At 43.6% G+C, this 23,331-nt stretch overlaps 1 protein-coding gene across 5 annotated transcripts; it reads right to left on the reverse strand.

Moving 5' to 3' along the window:
- Positions 1–462: 462 nt before the first annotated feature.
- KCTD21 (potassium channel tetramerization domain containing 21) lies at positions 463–22,778 on the reverse strand. 5 transcript variants are annotated; one of them, XM_029595916.1, is made up of 3 exons: positions 22,116–22,776; positions 12,510–12,612; positions 463–3,156 (listed from the first exon to the last, which is right to left on the reverse strand). In XM_029595916.1, exon 3 carries the CDS (start codon positions 3,125–3,127, stop codon positions 2,345–2,347), a length of 783 nt encoding a protein of 260 aa, XP_029451776.1. In that variant the 5' UTR covers positions 3,128–3,156; positions 12,510–12,612; positions 22,116–22,776; the 3' UTR covers positions 463–2,344. The 5 variants fall into 5 exon arrangements, with proteins under 5 accessions (XP_029451776.1, XP_029451777.1, XP_029451774.1 ...); XM_029595917.1 differs by having other exon boundaries at positions 22,057–22,776; XM_029595914.1 differs by having other exon boundaries at positions 20,733–22,776.
- Between the last annotated feature and the right edge of the window lie 553 nt (positions 22,779–23,331).

The following is a 23,331-nucleotide window of genomic DNA, read 5'->3' on the forward strand; positions in this document are numbered from 1 at the left end:
TCTAATCCCACCTTTACCATTGGCTACTGTATGACTTTGAATGAGCTGTTTTATTTTCCTGTGCTTTTTAGATTTCAATTCTGAAGCACTGATCCTGTATTGGTGACATTTATTTTGTATAACATGACTGGTAATGCTATATAAAATAATTAGCTGAAGCATTAGGATGGAAGCCTCGTTTCTTGCTGTGTCTCTGTGGTGCCTCCTATCTGTTTCCCCAGTTGCCACTCCCAGCTGGTAAACTGCATCAGCATAGCTTCCTTTTGGACTGTCTGACAGCCAGGTTGCTCAGGTTCCCAGTGTCAAAAAGAATAAGGGAAGGTCCTGCCTGCTTTTACCTTACTTGATTCAATTAACCCTTTTGCCCTATAGACAAAAAGTTTATTATTTATACAGAGATATGGATTCTTTTCTTTAGAGTAATAAAATAAAGTAGCATGCAGAGAAATAACCCATACTGAATGTATTTAAAAATAATTTCTCTTTATTCCAGATAAAAAGAAATATCAATCTTTACTTTAAAAACCTCTAAATAACCTTATGGGGTAGAACAGCGCTCAAAATCCCATTCTAATTAGACTGTGGATAACTATTAGGGTAAATACCGTGACAACAGTAACAGAGACAATAGAGATCAAATAAACATCTATCAAAGACATTTCTTTTGTAAAATCAATGCATCTCCTAATACATATCTTTGTTTAATACTAGCTAGAAATAATAGTATTTATTTATTTGATTCTTTTTTTATACCGACATTCATGACAGGTCATATCACATCAGTTTACATCAAACATTAGAAGATAAGAAAATTACATTTAACAGGGAGTAATAACTTGGCTGGAAACACAGGAGAGGACCCTATTGAGAGCAACCTAGAGCTGAACTACCTCGCACGGGGAGGTGTCAAGTAGCCAAACTAGGGTAAAAAAGGGAACGAGATTCATTAAAACCAGAGCAACTTATATCTAATGTTACAGTACTTAGTACTTAGCTTAAGCGGGTTCTCATTATGCAGAAAATGTATATTGCTCACCAGATTTCAATGAAGCTATTAAGCCCCGCTTTCCTTTTGTCTCTCTCGTACACGCGGTCAGAAGTTCCGCCTGCAGTCTACTTTCTCTTTGTTAGCAGTCATTTAAATAACCAGAAAAGGAAACCAGGTTGGGGCTAATCTGTTCTTTGTTGTTCAAAAAGTTAACTAATTTGCTCCCCTTTCTAAAACAGAGGAGTCTGAAGCTAGAAAGTTTCAAAAGTTCATTAAAATTGCTTTTCCTGCTTTAGCAAAGATCAGAAACTGGGGAGGCTACCCAGCTAATTAAACTCCTGTTTTTTGGGGGTTGTTTTTTTTAACTAAGCAGAGATAAGAAACAAAGTATTCTGGGCTTACACAGGTGTCTAATTGAAAAGTTGTCTGGTCCTGGAAAAAGTCCCTTAAAGAGGTCCCTTTCCAAACAGACACAGAGATAAAAATTAACAAGATCTTTTCTACATTTCCTCTGCAATCTCCTCAAGGTTGCAGGTGTTGGTTGAAAGATATCCAAAAGAGGCCCTGGTCTAATGCTGAGCCTAAGAAAAGCATATGAGAATCAATGCTTATATATTTTAATACCAATTTTATATTTACTGACTACACTGAACATAGGAAATTATTAATAAACACAGTTTCATATTAGATAACATTTTCTGACACCCGCTCTGCTGTCTCCTTCACTGATGGTCTATATGTAGTGTTGTGCCACACATTCACCATTCACTGCAGTGAAAGAAGCAAGCCCCACACAAACCCACTGCCTTCTATATATAATGGGATGTATCATACTCTCTATTAAAGGGTTCAGTCAGCTCTCAAGCCACAAAAGGCAGAAAAGTACATCACTTCAGAAAGTTACTTTTAAATGTACTTTTTACAAATGAGAACCATACATGTATGACTCTTGAAAAACAGTTATTCATAATTCCAAACACAAAAATAGTAAATAATCCCCTAAACTGATGTACAACACTTTGATCCATATATACTAATGGGATTTTCCCATCTTGTGTCTAATGGGAAAAATGTTCACCACAACTGACTCCTTGCCGGAGACTATTTACTGAAGTAAGGGTTTCAGATTTACTGCACACAGCAGTATTGGCTTAAGAGAAATTTCAACGTACTATGAAAAGACATTTGTAGCTACAGAACATTCAAAACAATGTCATTATTGCAAACATATTAAAGTCTGTTTTAGTGCACAATCTTATTTTGTGCTGTCACATTTAAGTATGGTAAAAGGCTCAGAAAAAGTGAACTTAGTGTATCTGTTGTACTGTAATACATTCACTGTTATATCAAGGAATTCTATCTGTACCGAAGGAGTCGAATTATCTTGTTGTTCAGGAAATCAGAAGAGTGTGGGTGAGAGGAATCCACACAAAAGCCATCACTCATGGCTATTTTGAGCACCTCCTCCACAAATACCTGAAAGCTATTAATTTGCTTGTTAGCTGGAACAACCCATAGTCTCTTCAAATTCTGTCTCGTGTATTCCTCCTCAGGTAGGCCATTCACATTTGCAACCCAATCCAAGGTCAAGTGGTTTGGGTCCTCCAGGTAACTGGTAACGGAAGACAGATTGCCATTTACGTAATAGAATAGTTTAGAACCCAGAAGCTTCAGAAACAGGCAGGATGTACTGAACAATTGCGCAGTGAAGACTTCCATATTTGACGATGATAAGCTGTAGATCTGTGGTGCCTCCCGCACAGTGAAATGCACAGTCTGTTTCTTCTGCTCAAGGCTGATGTTGAGCATGGCATTCTTCTCAGCTTTAGAGAGCTCCACTTCTTTTTCCAGCAATGCCTCGATCAAGGGCTGGATCTGATAAAAATCAGCCTCCCTCTTGAGCAAACCCATTTCCTGGAAATCCTCAGGGAGGTCCAGATGGGAAGTTCTTAAGAAATTCAGAATATAACGAAAAACTTTGCCATCCCTATCAATGAAACAGTTACCTTGGCTGTCTTTCTTAGTTGGCATTTTCCCACTGAACATAGCACCTAGCATGGAATCCGGATAACTACATAGAGTAGAAAGGGATGTGGTGTACAGCTTTCCTCCAACATTCAGGGTTACGGGGTCTGACATAGTGAAGGACCACACTACTGTGGTCTGATCTGAAAAATAAAAAAGGAATACACACCAAGGTTTAACAATGTTACAATTAACTCAGATTTCAGTAGATATTAATGAGAGAATACAGGCAATACTAAAGGCCAACACAAGAGCTACATGTCATATGCATGGGATAAACACAGAGGATCTATAATTACGAAATAGGTAAGAAAAAGACAAAGATTAACTGAGATCTATGGCACTGAAGCAGGAATGATACTGAGCAGACTAGATGGGCCTGATCTGCCATCATATTCTAAGTCTGTGAAGTCTTGAGCACTGAACTGGAAATCATGACATTACCAGTGAACATTTCACAAGGAGCCCATTGAAAAGCCCCACAGAAAGGAGCGTGCGTACACACACATTTTTAGTCAGCCTAAGTACAGCGATATCTATGATATCCGAAATGACCTGTTCACAATTTATGTCACTTTAGTGCCCCCCTTAATTAGCACAAACTGACACCTCATGACTCATTATGCTCATGTGATTACGGATATTTTATTTATTTAAAAACATTTGTAACCCGCACCCTCCAAATTTCGGAGCAAAGAACATAAAAACATACATCTTGGTTATGAGGAACATTTAATAAACTGGAGAAGTGTATGTCGGTAGCGTAGTAAAAGAAAAGCGTATTTCCTAGTCCTGTGATGTTTTATGCTCCAGTTATGTCCTCCCCTGGACAGATCTGGCTGAAAACTGGCAGGAGTGTTGGTACCTAAGTAAGAGACTCTTGTATCAAATTTAAGCCCAGTCTGTCTATAGAGAGGGCTCCCGATACATGCATATGGATGGACAGACATACAGACAGCCACAGCACAGCAGCAGCTCCTTGCACAGATGAAATACACCTACAAATGCAAAAAGTACCATTACTCATTTCCTGGATGCATATCCCCTCCATTTGGGTTTCTAGACCATTCAGAACCTGCTCTAACGCCACCCACTGATATTGGTGAAGGGGAAAAGAGGGGTATAATGCTGAGGCGCCCGTGTGGGACTGGGGATGGTTCCGACTAAGGAAGGCTAACATGAGTAAAGCATGTCATAAGGGAAAAAACAAAATAGGAGAAAAGTATGTGCCATGTGACAGAATGGGTAAAACAAAAAACAAAACCAAGTAAATCCACAAATAGTGTTTACAGGGTATTTTTTGACCGGTAGCTTCTGCCTGCTCCTTTGAGCTTACAGTTCAGTCAGAAATGGCTGGGATCCAGCAACACGAGCATTCATTTACAACTACCCAAGGATTTTTTCTTCCCCTATTTTATAACTCTTCACAATTCACTTTAGCTTGGTCATTGCAGCGACAGTCTCAGCCGGAACCATGCACCAGGACTCCTTCCAAAATCCTGGGCCCTAAATCTGACAAGCAGGTATCATTGTGCAATGACTAGGGACCTTCCCGAAGGGCTGAGAACATTGCCACGGCAGCATCCCCAGCCCCCGCCAACCCCTGGAGCTAAAGACCAGATCCCTCCCATGTGACAGCGCATAGTATAGCCACATGTTTGTAGTTTTCACAGTTAAAGTCCTCTGCAGCCCTAGCAAAAGTGACTGTGTTTGTTTGGGCCACAGAAAATTTAACTTGGAACACTTCTGCTACATAGACACCCAGTTCAAGTGCCCTGGTTGAAAACTGTTCTCATTAGAGTGGCTAAAACTCTGAGCTTTCACAGCACGCAAACTCTTAGCTCGATTACAAAGAGGTGTTCCCTTGCCTACGTACAGGTCAGAAGTAAACAATGCATGTGCCATTGCACTTTCAAAGATTCATGCAGTGGTAAAGCATGGGAGCACTTTTGTACCCATGTACCTTGTAGGCAATTTTCATAAGGGGAATTACTGTAAATAAATACCTGACCTGTTTCCCTTTGAGAATTGCTTGCAAATTCTGCAGGTCCAAAACCACTGTATATTTTGGACTAAAAAATGTATATAGAAATATGGCTGAATTAGCATAAGGGCTGGAGGCCCATGAACAAACTGCTTGGCAAAGTGAGAGGCTGTTTTAAAAGTGAAAGTCCTTTGTTAGAAAGTGAAATTTATACTTATCAGATAATTTCCTTTCCTATTGTCCTAGCAGACCAGTCCACACCTGCAGATTCCCCTGCTTGCCAGTAGGTGGAAGCAGAGAACTTCTTCCACATCTTTTTTTTTTGTTGCTTACATCACAGATGCTATATATCCTGGGATAGCTGGGTGGCTCCTCAGTAGCCTTTTGCCCTAGCCTACTAAGATGATGTCCTGTATTTCTTAACCCCCCTTTTTGGGGGGGAAGGTACTTGGACTGGTCTACTGTTATGGTTAAGCAGTGTTTGGGTGGATTCTTGGGTACTGAGGCAGATGACCACGCCCACGGGGAGAAGCCCCATGAGGCGCCACAGTACTGGGCTAAACGCAAACGCACAAACACAGAGTTAGTTCTTTTATTAAACAGCTTGAAGTGTACCACCAGAGGTGGCAGTAGTGAGGTAGTCTGGATGTAGCAGTCTCAGGACCCTCGGCAGAGGGAACCCTTCTCACCCCGTTGGTATAGGGGAATTCCGGTACAGGTTTCCCAGCAAGGCAGCGCTGTGGTTGAGATAGACTGAGCGTTAGATTACTCACTAGATGGTTGCGGGAGGAGCCGTGAACAACATGAGGCAAACGGGGCGAAGCCTTCTAGCACCAATGGACGCAACATCTACTAGGACCAAAGGAAAGGAAATTATCTGGTAAGTATAAATTTCACCTTTCTTTTTCTCCTGCAGACCAGACAACACTTGCGGGATGTATCTGAGCAGTAAATCAAGTGGGCTGAGGCCTTAGATGCCCTCAACACTATTTAGCTAAATTTCAGATCCTCTTCTACCTGCAGGTCTAGACTATAATGCTTTGTGAAAGTACCCCAGGAGGACCATGTCGCTGCCCTACAAATCAATAAAGGTGTCCCAAGGTTCAACACTATCAGCCACACTTTTCAGCATCTATTTGCTGCCTGTATGCACATTACTAGCAAATCTAAGAATCAAATTCTTCCTATATGCAGACGACATACAATTCTACATCCCTTTTGACAAAACATTTGGAAAAAATGCATCATCTGTCAACATACATGAAGGCCATATAACAAAAACTTTAAAACCGAAATTGTGTGGTTAAGAGAGATAACACGATAATCAAACTGCCAACTCTGGACCTAGGAATTATTAATATTACTCCATCAGATCAAGTATAAGACCTAGGAATTCTGATTGATAAGAACTTCACCATGAAAAAGCATATATACAAATTTATCAAAACAGGATATGCCAAGCTGAGAATATTACATTGGTTGAAACCACTTCTAACAATAACACTGTCTTACAAACACTAATATTCTCAAACTTGGACTACTGCAATTCCCTATTACTAGGCCTACCCTCAAGTCTTCTAAAACCACTGCAGTTACTTCAAAATGCATCTGCTAGACTCTTACTAGGGACAAGGAAATTTTAACACATCACCCCCTCTCTGATAGCACTACACTGGGTTCCTGTACAATTCAGCATCCATTATAAAGAATTAACTCTAATTTTCAACATCATCAACAATATTAACCCATGCTTATTAGGCATGACACTTCAACTTTACACATCTCAGAGAGCCCTAAGATCACAAAACAAAGGACTTCTAATGGTGCTTTCTACTCGAACACACACCTAATATAAATAAAAGACCAAATGTTTTGCATAGCAGGCCCCAAGTTGTGGAACTCTCTTCTACAGTCATTACATCAGATAACGGAAAGAAAAAGTTTCAAACAAGAACTGAAAATGTGGCTCTATAGGAAAGCATACAATTTAACGTAAAATACCAATATGCTGATAATTTCAACATCAGTACCAGAAATAATGTTAGTGGATAGTGCAATAAATAATGAACGATGTAAATGTATAGTTGTAGGACTAGAACCTGTAATTACCTTTGGGTTGACCAAAAATGGACAAATATGAACTAGATTAACTCCTTATGATCGTGATATCCTAGAATTTGTATGAATATGAACTAGAACGAGTATGTATTACGGTGTTAACCTAGAATGTGAATGTTAACACAAGGTATGTGATTACTGACCAAGAATATGAATGAGGTTATTGTAAACTGTTGTGATCTTCATTTGGAATGACGGTATATAAAATGCCTAAAGAAATAAATAAATAAATATCCTGAGGCATTGCTGCTCTACTCTCTGCCCATGAGGTTGCCTGAGCTCTAGTAGAGTGGGCACACAAAGCTTTTGGGGCATGCTTCCCCTGTGTAACATATACTGTCACTATCATTTCCCTAATCAGACATGCGATTGAGGCTTAGAAACTGCCTGGCCCCTTCTTTGGCCCTCCAAAAGGACAAACAACCTGTCTGTCTTTCTGAATTCATTGGTAACCTTTTAGTACAGTAGCAGAATCCTTCAGACATCTAGCAGGTGAGGGCTCCCCCTGTCCCCACTCTGTTCTCATCAGAGCTAGTAAAACAATCACCTGATTTGAGTCAATTTCTGACACTACCTTAGGTAAGAAGGATGGGACAGGAAGAATAACTATTCTGTCCTTGTGAATCAATAGCTAGGGCTCCCTACAGGACAAGGCCTGGATCTCCAAGACCCTCCGGGCCGAGCCTATTGCTACTAGAAAGACTGCCTTTAGAGTGAGGTCCTTTAATGTTGGCTCTCTAAGCAGTTCAAAGGGTGCCTTGGATAAGGCCCTAAGCATCACACTAAGATCCCACATGGGTATTACCTGGTGCTTCAGAGGCCTCAAGAAATGTGCTATGTCAGGGTGAGCCCCTAGAGAGCTTCCTTGCACCTGGCCCCTAAAAACAGGCTAATGCTGCCACCTGCACTTTGAGAGAGTTTAGGGCTAACCCTTTCTCTAGGTCATCCTGCAGGAACTGCAAGATTTCCCTTGTTCCCTCTGCACCACTCTTCAAAAACTTTCCAAACTCTACCAGACGCCCAGAAGGTAGGGTGTCTTCCAGACCTTAACAAGGTGGCTACTACTGTCCTTGAATAGCCTTTTTTCTCTAGCCTGTCCCTCTCAAGAGCCAGGCTATAAGATAATAAAGATCAGACTTTTCACACATGACTGGGCCCTGCCTGAGCAGGCTCTCTACTTTTCCTAGTTTTAGAGGTGCATCTCTGCTTAACCTCACTAAATCCGCATATCATGACCTTCTGGGCCAGTCTGGGGCTACCAGAATAATCCAGCCCCCGTGTTCTGCTGCTTTCCTCAGTATCCTTGCTATTAAGGTCAATGGTGGAAATACGTATAGCAGCTGGTCCACTGGCCATGGTTGCCATCTGCTACTTTTTATCCCTGTTCCTGGTACCTGCTGAAAAATTGTTCTGTCTTGGTAATCCTTCCTGTTGCCATCAATTATCATTCTGGCTTTCCCCACCTCCCTACCACTCTGAAGCTTCCTCCGCTAGTTTCCACTCTCTCTGGTCTAGCGCAGCCTGCTGAGGTAATCTGCCTGTGTGGTCTCCTTTCCTGCTATGTAACTGGCTGTTAGCCCCCGCCAGGTTCTTTTCTGCCCAGCTTATTAACTGCTCCACTTCTTCCTCTAACTGCCAACTTCACATACCTCCATGCCTGTTTATATAGGCCACTGCTGTGGTGCTGTCGGAAAGGACTCTTATTGGCCTCACTTTGACCCCTGGGCTTAGGTACTTGAGCGCCAGTCTTATTGCTCTCAGCTCCAACAGGTTCGTTGAGGCCTCCCCTCTCCTTGGCTGACCATTTGCCTGCACCACCTGTCCTTCGCAATGCGCCCCCCAGCCTACTCTGCTGGCATCTGTTGCTAACATCATCAAGTCTGGCAGAACTAGACTGACCCCTGCTAATAAGTTGTCTTCTACTAGCCACCAACTTAGGCTGGCCCTAGCCTTGAGGTAAGCCTGATCCTTTCTCCTTATCTCTGCATGCCGGGGTTCCAGCTTGAAAGCAATGCTCTTTGTGTGGGCACATATGAGACTTTGCCCATGGGACTACCTCTATGGTTGCTGCCATTGACCCCAAAACTTGCAGGTAATCCCTTGCTGCCGGCCTCCTGGCCACTGGAAGCTTCCTTATCTTGCATCTCAGTTTCTCTGCCCTTTTTTGAGTCAAAGACACCTTTGCCTGCTCAGTGACAAACTGGGCCCCCAGGAAAACTAACCTTTGGGATGGCTGTAAATTGCTTTTGGGCTCACGTACTACCCAACCTAACTCCTCAAGGAGCACTCTCACTCTCCTTGTGAAGCTCCTGCTCTCCTCCTCTGACCTGGCTCTGTTCAGCCAATTGTCTAGATATAGGTGCACTGGAATACCTTCCCTCCTTAGTGCTGCTGCCACTACTACAATCACCTTCAAAAAGGTTCTTGGTGTTGTGGCTAGTCCAAACAGCAGTGCTTTGAACTGATAGGTCCAAAGGCATATCTATAAATTCCCCCTTTCTGACTGCCCCGATAACTGACCTCAATGTTTCCATTCTGAACTTTCTCACCTTGAGGGCTCTGTTCACCATTTTCAAGTCTAACACCGGACGGAACGTCCCTTCTTTCTTGGGAACTACAAAATATAGGGAGTAACAACCTATCACCCTCTCTGCCACCAGTTTGTTTAGGGTCATTCTGAAAGTCTTGCCTTTCTCCTGCGACCTGCAAGGGGACACCATAAAGAATTCTGGTACTGGGGTAGCCAACTCCAGGGAGTATCCTAGGCAGATCACCTCCAAGATCCACCTGTCCCTGATGACTCAGCCCCACTCCTTGAAAAATAGTGTTAGCGACCGCCACTGGTGGAGGTTCAGAGTGGGCCCCCCCGACCATTACTTAGCTCCTTTGAACCTCCCTGGGAGCTCTGGGGCTTTATTCTTGACCCAGTCCTGCACTGCTCGAAAGGGCTGTCTCATCTGGAGGTCTAAAACCCTGACTGCCCAGGACCCTCACTTGCCTAAACCCCCTAAATTCCTTGATTTTTTGTTTAAAGGGCCTTAAGAGACCTCTGGGCCTATCCTTCAGGAGACTCTGTGGCTTTAAATCTACCAGGCTTTTCATTAAGGCATCTAATTCCTCCCCAAAGAGGAGTCACCCTTTGAAGGGCAGAACGCTTAGACTTGCTTAGGAGGGTGCATCCACCGCCCAATGTCTGAGCCACAAAAATCTCCTTGCCACTACCATCGATGCCATGTGCTTGGCTGATGTTCTGATCAGGTCATAAAATGCATTTGCCAGAAAGACGGTCCCTGACTCTATTCTGGCCCTTTCATATACCTAGTGTTTCTTCCTGGAGCTGCTGGAGCCATTTGACCCATGCCCTGGCTACATAGTTGCCACATACCCCTGCTTGTAAAGACAAACTGGCTGCATCAAATGCTTTCTTCAAAAAAAGCTTCCATTTTTCTAATCTGTGCATCTCTTAAGGAGATGCCCGCTTCTACAGGTATAGTTGTCTTCTTCGACACTGCTGCCACTGGGGCATCTACCTTTGGGACTTTTAGTAACCTATCCACCTTCCCCTGCTGTAATGGATAGGAGTGCATTAAGAATCTTGCCTTCAGGGCTGAATCGGGCACGACCCATTCCCCCTCAATCATCTCCTCTATAGCCAGGTGGATGGGGAATGCTTTTGCTGGTCTCTTTATACCTCTTAAGGACTGGGTGCCCTTGCACATCCTTTTCCATGCCTAACTCCTGCAGGCTGAAGGTTTGCATGACCTTTACTATTAGGAGGCTCAGTTCTTCCTTCCTAAACAGCCTCACTGCTATATCTCCCCCTTCACGGGAGCTTCCTCTGGGAGTTCTAAATCCCTTGCATCACATCCACCCGGGGAAGGGTGGGGGTGGGGGGGGGGGGTGACAGGGGAGTTCTCTCTGTCCTAGGTTTCTTTAAACCTGGCGCTTGTTGTTAGCACAATGTGGAACCGCCACGCGAGGGACCTATTAATACAGCTCCTTTGGCCTGTGCATTAGTAAAATAAACTGTGGAAACTTGCACTGTGCCTTGTATTCTTCTCCCTGGGGGTTCTTTCTCTACCACAGGGCCTGCTTGCAACTTGGCTGCATCCCCCCCCCCCCCCCATGATGGGCTCTCTTGGCTCCCTCTGAGCCAGCGTCGGCAGCACATCTGCCTTCAGACCAACCCCTCTCCTCCTCACCTGTTTTCTGCTGCTGGTTTTCTGGCGACTCACGGCCATCACAGTGGGGGGCAAAAGGAGCCCGCAATGGAGTTGCATTTCTGGCCCCTCTCGGCCTTGTGTTTTGCTGCTGGATGGGGGTGAAGCCTGTTTCCCACCGCTGTGGCTAAGGACGCCGAATACTCCCTATGAGCCCATGCCTCCCCCTCCTGGAAGTGACCTCTGCAGACTGAGGTTCACTCAGGACTACTCCGGGGTTTGTTTTTTTTCCCAAAGGGTGAGGAGGGGCTTTCCCTGGAGTCCAAGTCACTTCTCTTTTTTTTTTTTTTGTATAGTTCCAAGCTATCCCAGCATAACCCCCACCTATTTTGGAGGCAGAGAACTACTAAGGAGCTACCCAGCTATCCTAGGATATATAGTGTGTGTGTGTGTGTGTGTGTGTGACGCAAGCAAAAACAAAATAGACACAGAAAAAGTTCTCTGCCTCCACCTACTGGCAAGCAGAGGAATTCGCAGGGGTGGACAGGTCTGCAGGACGAAAAGGAAAGTGGAAATATGAACACCTTGTAACCAATGGCCCACCTGCAATTAAATGACTAGACACCCAGGGGCGGATTGGCCTATCGGGGGGATCGGGCATCCCCCGGTGGGCTGGTCGCTCTAGTCCCGTGGTCTGCTGAGCGTGGCCGTGACAGAGCCGCGCTCGGCAGACCCACGTGGTATCTCCTGGGCGGCGAATCCCTGGGCCGGTCATCATCAGGAATCCACCCCCGACTAGACCAGTAACAGGAATGAAGCTTTGAAGACTGGTGTTACTATTCATGAGTTTCTGAAGTTGCTTATTGGGTTTTCTTTGCTACACAAAGTTCAGCCAAGCTTTAGCTAGTCACTTCAGATGCTGAAAGTTTCACAGTTTTATGAAAGGTGGGAGGCTGCTATATTTATTTCTAATGAGCTCTACACAAAATGATACTGTGTAATTTCAGTGTTTTTCAAAAAGCCATGAGGGTCAAATACTTCTCAACTATTACAATACCCAGATCAGAGAACCAACCGAGTAATTTGATGAGAGACTGGGAATCATGAACACGAAATTTCATCAATATAAGTTTTCTGAGAAAAAAAATATTGGAACAAGTTGAAACATAATCTTGTATTACATTTCAACTCTCTCAGTATTTAAACATTATTCAGTTTTTTCCTGGGAACTTACCAGTCTGTGTCTCCACCACTGTGATATTTTTTTCTGTGACAGTTTTTTAAAATAGGGATAAATGGTTGTGAATACAGCTTGCTGTCTTAAAATTAATCAGAATCTAAAGAAGAAGAAGAAGAAAAAGAAGAAGAATCAGGCACTGCATCAGAAATATTGAACCTGAGATCCACAAAGTACACATTAGTTTTCTCATTCAGTGAATGTAACAGCAGTGGCAGAATCAAATGCATGGAAAGTAACAATGGGAAGCTACCCACAAGTCAGATTCTCCAACAGAGTATTCACTTGGATGAATAAACAGAAAACAAAGCTACCCATGATACAATTCCATGCTTTATTTAAATGTATTAACATTCAAACAAAGCAGGTAATAAAAGCACCAGGCATCTACAGACATAATTCCTGCCTATATTCTATTTGCTTTTCATGACAAGATCCCTGGAGCTCTTAGCTGTTCTGAATGATTTTAAGTAAGTTTAAATAAAGCACAAACTTTGTATAAATATGCAACTGTCCTCCTCATGGGTTTATTGTGTACTGCGTTATGACCTTATTGAGTAAAATACTATAGGATGCGACTCCATGTTTATCTGGGCAGCAATGAAACATTAGAGGCTTTCCAGTTATACCAGAAAACAAAACCAGAAAAACAGAAGTCATCACCTATTGTCCATGCCATGTAAAACGCATTTCCTACCAACTGATAAAAATTCTTGGGTTCTCTATAACTTCAGCAGGAAATGTCTGCTCCATGTTCTGCAAATTAGTCTGCACTATGACAGGAAAATATGGAGCAGACATGTCATCACAGTGGCTTATCCCTGAACCAAAATGCAACCTGTGTTAAGGCACAGCAGTCTTTACCCTTATCATGTCGATTATAAGGAATATTTCAAGAAAGAGAAGCAAGGCTGCCCTCACATCTGCAATATATGACAGTATTTCTCTGGAAACAGCTACAGCCATCCCCTTCTAAGTTTTCATCCTTAGCTATATCAATTACTGCAAAGTAATTACTCTCTTCAGTACTCAATCTTCTTATTGTACCTGACATTCAAAAATACTTCCTTGTTTACTGTGTGATGATATCACCTGCAATGCATTGTGGGAACTCCAGGATCTTGGAAACTAAGATGGCCACCCTCCTGTCCCAAATCACTGAAATGTTTTGTTACACGAGGCACCAGTAATATATCAAAACACCTAATATTCCTAAATGGAGGGTAACACTTTTTCTTTCGTTGATTTGTAGATTGTTATTACCAAATAAGGAATTTTTTTAAAGTTTGGCCAGCAGCTTCTCCCTGCTTTTCTGGATTTCAAGGTCAATTGCAACTGGCCCCTACTGCGGATTTTTTTGTCTTATATTCAACGCTCTGTCCCCCCACCCGCCTCCTACCAAGCCTACCCATTGCAGTAACTGTCTTCAAAAAAGGATCACATCAGAATATGGTATACAGGCAGACTGGTTTTGCCAGACATTGTTGCCACTGACACTTGTTCTTCTCCGGAGGTGTCAACATTACCTGCATAGTAACCCAGCTCTAGTTAAATCAACAAATACCAGGCCTCTTGGCAGCATGCTGCATAGCTACTGAACCATCAGGCTGATCTGCCAGTAAGTACTTTTGGTTGCAGCACTGATCTTGCTACCTACCAAGCTTACTAAAAGATTTTAGCACACCCCAACATTAAGTTCTGCTTAGCAACCAATATTACTTGAGTGGAAATCTCTTGGTTGGTTAGTAACAGTTAGGAGTGGCACAGAGTCCTGAGGTAAAGCCCTGTCCGAAACATCAGTAGGAGATGTACATTCCAGAGAGTAAGAACATAAGAAATTGCCATGCTGGGTCAGACCAAGGGTCCATCAAGCCCAGCATCCTGTTTCCAACAGAGGCCAAACCAGGCCACAAGAACCTGGCAAATACCCAAACACTAAGAAGTAAATCTGCTATATATTTTTTTTTTTTTAAATCAACCTTTTTTTCCCCCATTGAAAATTTTTATTGAAATTCAGCATACAAAACATACAGTGCGTATATAACAAAACAGTAAATGAACTGACATTCAGTTTACAGTCTCTGATAGAACTCTCCCTTTCCCCACCAACCATTCCCCGCGTCAAGTATCACTAGCATCTATTCCTCTCTGCAACATGTTGAATACTATTATCTGTCACATTTCAAAGTTCACAGTGGAATGTCCTAGAAACATAATTATATACAAGATAAAGCCTCAGCGCAAACAGTCCTATGTTTGGTTCAACCTACAGACATAAGAACATAAGAAATTGCCATTCTGGGTCAGACCAAGGGTCCATCAAGCCCAGCATCCTGTTTCTAACAGAGGCCAATCCAGGCCACAAGAACCTGGCAAGTACCCAAAAACTAAGTCTATTCCATGTTACCGTTGCTAGTAATAGCAGGGGCTATTTTCTAAGTCAACTTAATTAATAGCAGGTATGGACTTCTCTAAGAACTTATCCAATCCTTTTTTAAACACAGCTATACTAACTGCACTAATCACATCCTCTGGCAACAAATTCTAGAGTTTAATTGTGTGTTGAGTGAAAAAGAACTTTCTCCGATTAGTTTTAAATGTGCACTAACTGCAACATAATGACTATGTGGCCATGAATCTTCTCATAATGGTTCCTCTCTTAGGGCAAGATGAGAATTTCACTTCACAATCTTGAGTATAAAAAAGGAAAAAAGAAAAGGGGAAACCCCCCCCCCATACTTTGAAACAGGCAAATCAGTAGAACCACTGAGGCATTACCCAGTGAGCAGGTCCGTCTCCTTAGATTCCGCTGACTCCCATTCCAGAAGAAGTTTCCAAGTTTTCTGAAATACTGATTTTGGATTACATCTATAGGCATGAGTTGCTGCCATTCAGTAGTAGAATCTTAGCCTTTGCAAAACCGCCTGTAAGATTGGCACTTCCGGTCATTTCCAAAACAGTGCTAATACACATCTAGCAGCTATGAGAACTTGTTGACAAAATCGCTGTTGGAATGTATCTAGGTTCAGAGAGGGTACGTTAAGTGATATCAATCCAGCATTTCTTAAACCCTGTACTTCTAATATTGACTCCAGCCAGTGTACTACTCGGTTCCAAAATAAGGAGGCCTGTTGGCAGTCCCACGAAATGTGGAAAAAGGTACCCAGTCCACCGCACTCCCTCCAACAGTTTTCACTGCCTGCAGGGTACATGCGATGCAATCTGGACGGTGTAAGGTACCCAACGCATTGAAAGCTTATAGCAATTTTCTTGCAATAGAGCAGAGATAGGGCATTTACTAGCAGACCCCTGATCCCACGTTTCGGGAGCCAAAGTAATCCCCAAGTCAACTTCCCAAGCTCTTATATATGAGAGACGACATCCCTACCTTATCCAAAGAGTAATGCATAAATCTTGAAAACTAACCCCCGTTTCTTTATCTGCTTCTATGCATAAATGCTCAAATAAAGTTTTACCTAAGGCCAAAGAAGAAGAAACGTCCTTAAACATTATAAAATGGCGAAGCTGAGTGTATGCTAAGAAATCCACTTTGTTCAACTGATAATTATCAGACAATTCGCCAATTGACAAAAGAGCACCCCTCTGTTCACATATGTTCAATACAATTGATGCCCTATGCCCACCATTCCTGAAATGTCTTATTTTGAAACCCAGCTGGAAAGGCTCTATTATGAAAAAGGAAGGAAGTATAAAAATAATCCCTTTTCCCCACTAAACACACCTTCCACTTGGCCCAGACCCTTAGTGTAGTCACAGAGTGAAGGGTATGGCCTTATACGAGCATCAAGTATGTCGTGGCTGCCTCTGCAGAACACCTAAAGGCATTCTCCCCACTATGCATTGCTCAAACCTTACCCACTGCTTAACAAAGGTTAAGTGGTATCGCCCCAAGCTGTGCAGTTGCAAGTTGGGAACCCCAGACCTCCCCTTATCCTGGGTTGGTAAAGGAGAGAACGGGGAAACTCGGAGTGGTCACCTCTTCGAAATGAAGTGGAAAAACCTTCTTTTGCCAGGATCCAAGAATGGCAACAGATATAAAGTCCGGCAAAGAGATAGATACAAAAACCCAGGGCAAAATACTGATCTTAATGATAGCGATACGCCCTAGCCAAGAAAAATGCTCTCTTTCCCACCTACGTAGATCTGCAACTTCTTTACCAGTGGCTGATAATCTAACAGGAAGAGATCTCGTGCCTTAAACCCAATCTGTATCCCAAGATATCTAATCGAGTTTCTTGCTCACTTAAAGGGAGGAGGAATAGCCTACTGGTTAGAGCAGTGGGCTATGAACCAGGAGACTAGGGTTCAAGTCTTGCTATTGCTCCTTGTAACCTTGGGCAAGTCACTTTACCCTCCATTGCCTCGGGTACAAACATAGATTGTAAGCTCTCTGGGGCTGAATATAAACTGATGTGATATCTCAGATCAAATGTTATTATTATTATTTTTTTAATATACTAAAAGCTGCCTTAATATTAACACCTTGCTTTCATATAATGTAACATTTAAGATCTCTGATTTGTCAAAGTGAACTCTGAATCCGGAAACTGCAGGGAAGACATGGGGTTGCTTAAGGTAAATAAAATATCGTCAGCAAATGACGATAATTTAAGATGAAGGGGGGATGGGGGGCACCCTGCCTCTCTCCACTGGAAAATGAGTGCTACAACCATTGCTAAATCAATCTTTTTAATTGAATTGCTTGTTTGTTTTTGCTTTAACTTTACTCCAATAGCTGATTATCCATTCTTCTACCAGTTAAAACAATCATCTTTGAAAGAAATTAATAATTAAAACTGTAGTGCTAGCTCATTAATATTTTCGCTTTGGTTTATTGCTGAGGATACAATAGTGTTTAAAACTTTTGAGAACGCCTGCTACTGAGCCAGTCCCACCATTACGAAACTAGGGGTCGGGAAATGAAAACTCCAGGGGAGTGGTACTCAGAACCAACACTGGGAAATATTTCTTCACAGAGAGGGTGGTGGATTCCTGGAATGACCTTCTGGAGGAGGTGAAGACAAAACCAGTCAAATAATTCAAAGGGTCATGGGATAAGCACCCTAGGTCCCAAAAGGCTAGAGGACAGAAATGAAGAAAAGGGTGCATGTGAGGTAACCTGCACGGAGCGGCAGTTACTGCCCTTAGCAGAAACACAGGGATTGCTACCCTCAGCCAATAAGCCTTGATACTATTGATGCAACTGCAACCTTGCTCTCCACTTTGACAACGGGGGGGGGGAGGGGATCAGACTGCAACCAATATGGGCCCCAACTTTTACAGTCTGGAGTACTGAAATGCAGACACATAAGGGAAAAAGCACAGGACTGCTTCTACAGACAAGTCCAAAAGCAAAGCAAGTCAAGCAGCACTGTCTGAATTTTAAAGAAGGCTCCTCACCCAGTCAATGTTGCTAGCGGTAATTTTTTATGGGCTAGACAGTTGCTTTGTCTTTGATTGAAAAATTTACTACCCTTAGCATAAGGTTTGGGGGTAACTGCATGGACTTCCCTTGAGAGAAATTTGGGAGTAACTTGCACAGGGCGACAGATATTAACCAAAGGAAGCTTGCTGGGCAGACTGGATGGACCATTTGGTACTTTTCTGCCATCATTACTATGCTACTAAGTAAAACGGAGTGCTGATCCTCACCAGAACTCCATGCTGGTATCACGCAGATACACGGAGAGCATGAAAACAGTATGAATAGTTCATGGCTGGACAATGAGAAGTCAAAGACTGGGAGGTATGGCCTTTTTTTTTTTTTTTTAAATAAAAATTGCACAGCATTTATTCCTTTTACAAGTAAAAATAATTAAAGTGACTTGGCCAGCAGTAGGTTATGCTGTACGTACACTGCCATGCAGAGGATTTGAGTTTGATCCCGGAGCCGGCTGGGTTTCTGACAGCTCCTGCAAAGAGAGAGTCTCAGCCATCACTCCACAGCAGTTCCCAGCGGCCAGACTCGGGGTCTAAGTCACTGCATGGCGGAAGGAGCCGTGGGCTGTGGCCTCTGGCTAAGGACTGCTGCTGCAATGGTTCGGCTAACTTAACTGGGAAGGAGCATACAAAAACAGGGGATGGAGGCTTGCTTGGTGGCTCAGAGCAGTGCTTTTGCGCCGCCATGCAGAGTATCTGGATTCAATCCGGTGGTCAAGAATTCTGCTCCCTTGGCCAGTTGGGGCACAGAATGCTACGGAGGCAACGTTCAAAGGCTCCTGTAGTGGGGAGGAAATATCGGCAGTCGCTCAGTAGTGACACTCACCGGCCGGACACACATGTACAGTGGTGCGGAAAAAGCTACGGTTTCTGGCCTGTTCGAGGTCCTATGATTGCAATGGCTGGACCTGGGGCCGGGTTATAAACGTAAATCCCTCCTATGCATCTGGGGGTCGCCTTCCCAGCCTCGGGGAGCACTGGGGGGGGGGGGGTCTCTAGCCCGAGGTGGGGGAATCAAGTCTCCGGGTCCGCGACCTGGGGCCAGAATAACCCACAGGACCAGTTCTAGGCTGAGGACACTCCACACAAAAGAACCAATGTCCAGTCATACCTTGTGTTCCAAAATAAAAAATAGTTTACTGTACAATCTTCAGAGTAAAACATAATGACAAACTCAGAAAAATGAACAGTATCACAGTTCCAGAAAACGCTCACCTCCTTTCCCTCTACTTGTCTTTCTTTGATAAGTCACTTCTTCTAGTAACACCATATCATTTTGTACTTCATTCTTTTCCCTTTACTCAATGTCTCACCGGCCTATCCTGGCCCTCTCTTCCTTCCCATTATATTTACTTACACAGTCCTGTTCTGCTCAAGGCGAGATTCCCTCTGATGCAGCAGACAAAAACCCACCGAGCCCCGCAACAAGTCACTGCTGGAACAGTTTGTCCTCCTGATCCAGACAGATGGCCTTCAGCAGTTAAGCACACGTTTTTCTTCAGATCTTTCCAAATTGTATTGCAAACACTCTCTTTCCTTCTCACCAGGCCTCCTGAGATTTTGGGCGAAAACCTCTGCCTCACTCCTGCTACTCCCTTCTGTAACCCTTGAAGAGGATCACGGCTCCATCCTTCCTTTGACCTTCCAAAACTGGAGCAGCCCCAAACTCAGCAGAGGCAAGGTTTTTATCGGTTTTCCAGAGACCGAGCCCATGGGGGATGTACCCCTATTGTCCATCTAGAAGGGCATGTAACACCCTCTGACCAAAAGATGACCTAGCAGCCCTGGAACTTTCTTGCTCTGGCTCCAGGGTAACCTTTTGCACTCTGCACATCCTGTGCCCTTCTAGGAGATGGTTCATGCTTTGTTTAAACTTTGCAGATTTCCCATAAGGGGAAAACGCCCACTTTACCATACATCTGTTAACAATATTCATTGCTATACACTCTGTGGCATAGGGCTGCCTCATAAAATAGGAGGAAAACCCCATATATTTGCAAATAAAGGCTCATGACACCATAGCCCAACAGAGGCTGGTTCTGATTGAGCTGGAAACCCAAAAAAGCCAGATGAAACTTCTAAATGTAATTAGGAAAAAAGAAAGGACTCCTAAGGATAAGACCCAAAATCAAAGCAACAGAATCAGGGAACAGATAATTTGACACTTTGAAGAATCTGGATTATCCTGCTGCTTTAAGGGGGTGTTATTTGTACTTTTCTGTTTTACAGTGAAAGATGTTGTGTTCCATTGTTAGTGACCAGGGAAGGGAAGAGCTGCTAGTGTCATTCTGTACCCTCTGACCCCCGCACACAGAGTGACTAAGTACTCAGTGATGACTGAACACCGAAGCACAGCAATGTAAGGTGTTCATACCTAGGAACTTTTTGTGCTTACTTCATTTTGAAATTTGCAAGAGGAGGGAATGAGCATCAATCAAAATACACACAATTTCTTGAAACCCAAAAAACATGTGTGTTTTTTTTAAGTTAAAATTCCTCAAAATCATACATGAATATAACATATCTGCACTTGATTGATTTGAACACCAAGATAGCCTCATGATATCCATATTATCCTTTTACTGTCATTCAAGTTAATAAAATGCATGCAAATTACAGTACAAAATAATTTCTTAATTATACTCAAAAGACACACCAAAGCCTCTCCTGATCCAGCACATCTCTGTCCTTCTCCCTGACACTCTCCTTGGTGTACTGTATTGTAAATAGCACTAAGAATTTGTAATAAAATACACAAACCTTGGTAATGTCTTGGGGGCTGTCACTCTTCATACTTCCATCTCCAATTTTCTTCCTTGTGCCTTTCTTCTGAACTCATTCACATTTCTTTCTCACATTTTTACTCATCTTATGCAGTGCTCTTTATTAAAATTTCTCTTCACCTGTTGCTCTTTCATTATTTGTATTTCTCCCATCTAATTTATTGTTTTTCTATTCTCTTTGCCTTTTGCCTCTTTCATGCTTCTGATTGTACTTTGCCCTGTCTTTCTTTGACTCATTCCTTTGCCAAATTTTTAACCTTTTCTGTGTTCATCTTGTCTCTTCTGCCAATCTTTCACGCCCTCTCCTTTCCCCCATCTTTTGATGTTGGTAGAGCAGGTTTTAATGTTTTTTAGTTTTAATTTATTTACTCAGTTATGGACAATTATTTTATACGTACATGATTCTATTTATTATATGTATGTGTTCATATTTATTATATGTATTTTCTATTTGTAATATAATTATTTGTAATATAACTTGCCTTGGACTATAGTTGATAAGGGATGTAGAAATGTGACTAATTAAACATTTCCCTCCCACACCTGGTAATTCCATTCCAATTATTGCACTCCCCCTCACCCCAGCCCCCACCCCCAGGGATGCAGCTTAAATAGGGTCTCCCTCAACCACTTCGTGCTCCCTCTGAATCCTATTTCCTACTTAATTTGCTCTAGCAGTGCAGAAAGTAGGTTTTGGCTGCTGCCCCGCAGGGTAATACTTTTCAGAAGTGCCAGGTTTCCTGGAGATGCTGGGAACTCTCGCGAAAGGCCCAGAATTTTGGGGGGTCAGACCTGGATAGTTTCCAACTCTGGACATGGCCCAGATGCAGGAGACTAAAAATAAAGTGCTTTTCAGCACCCAAGAAGGGATCATGTTTCAAGTCAACATACATCCTGGAGAGCCTATCTTTTTTGTATAAAATGATGATTATACTATACCTACGTCTATATTTATAAATATATACACGCAAAAAGTTATTAAGGAAAAGAAATGTTTATATCTAACCAGTAACCTTAAGCTGGGAGATCAGTAACAGGCAAAACGCTCGGCAACTAACCACAACGCACTGAATTTTCCTGCTTTTCGTAATCGTTTCTTGGACCGAAGAAGGGTGAGCAATCGGGAGGCTGTAGCGGGGCTCTCTGAAGCCAGCAGTGAGGGCGGAAGGTGGAGGGCAAGGACGGAGAGGAGACGAGGGGGACTGCACCTGAAGCCAGAAGGGAGGACGGAGAGATGGTGGACGGGGGGGGGGGGGGCCTCAGCCGAGGCTGCCACCTCTGCCCCTGCTGCGCTGACTCACCTGCCCCCCGCGCGCTCCGGATCCAGCCCGGGCGCCGGGATCGCCAGAGCCCTCCTCACCTGTTGCCGAAGCTCCTTCCCGCGGCTAGACATGCCCGCCGCCTCTGCTCTCTCCGCCGCCCCGTTCCGCTCTCTCCTTCCCTCCGCCGCCAGACAAGAAAAACAACATGTCCGAGCTCTGCTGGTTAAACACACGCGAAGCCGCTGGCGGCGTGCGAGGAGCAGAAAGTAGAACAACAAGGCCGGCTCAGCCGCCTTCACTGCCCCCTCCCCCGGTCACAGCGCCAAACTTGTTAGCAAGAGAGACGGGCAATGTGTCTAATCAGCCTCCCAGACCCGGGCTGCAGCAAAGACTGCACCCACTGAGCGTAGGGTAGTAATAGGCCTGCCAAAGGTCCTTTCAGATTTCAAAGTGAAAGACGATGGATCTGACTCGGAGTGATAACACTTAAGTATTCACGGTTACCATCTGGAAATGTAATAATAATGGCTGCCAGTAACTCTTATGGAATCCGAGTGCGACCTACTGGAAGTTTGGGTGAAAAGGATCATGAGTCGGGTATACCAGTTCTGGCAGTGCCTCTTCCTAGAGGCTTCATCACATGACCTGACGGCTTTCAAGACCTGGATATTAAAACTGTTGTTATGGAGAGGGCCCTTTACTCATAGTTTGCCTTCAGCAGAAAAGGAGGATTACCGTCTCCTTAGGAACGGTAGCCCCAGTTCCACCAGGGGTCACCTTCACAGCTTCAGGGAGCATTGAGGTCACTCTCACAAGGAGGGGGAACATTTCTGAGCTGGGGCAGGAAAACCTGCAGGGTTAGTGCTGAGCCAGGGACACTCTCATGAAATAAACCATTGCCCACTCAGAAATTGGGCTCCAACAAAAAAAGTAGTTTACTGAATACTCTTCTGTATATAACCCCATGAGGAGACACGGGGGGATGGGTGCTGACTGCACTCTAATGTGAAATATATGTAGATATGTTCAGCACAATGCATTTATTAAAGGAGAGACAGAGACTGGTCAGCGAGGTGACTGGTGTATGAGTGTGTGTGTGTGTGTGAGACAGAGACTGGTCAGGGAGGTGACTGGTGTGTGCGTGAGAGACAGAGACTGGACAGGGAGGTGACTGGTGTGTGTGTGAGAGAGAGAGACTGGTCAGCAAGGTGACTGGTGGGTGAGTGTGAAAGATGGAGACTGGTCAGGGAGGTGATTGGTGTGTGTGTAAGAGATAGATACTGGTCAGGAAGGTGACTGATGTGTATGTGAGGA

This window comes from Rhinatrema bivittatum, chromosome 3, assembly GCF_901001135.1.
Source record: "Rhinatrema bivittatum chromosome 3, aRhiBiv1.1, whole genome shotgun sequence".
Taxonomy (NCBI): Eukaryota; Metazoa; Chordata; class Amphibia; order Gymnophiona; family Rhinatrematidae; genus Rhinatrema; species Rhinatrema bivittatum.

Bases quoted from the DNA above. Each gene is read 5' to 3' on its own strand.
- KCTD21 (XM_029595919.1), bottom strand. From the start codon at position 3,127: ATGTCAGACCCCGTAACCCTGAATGTTGGAGGAAAGCTGTACACCACA.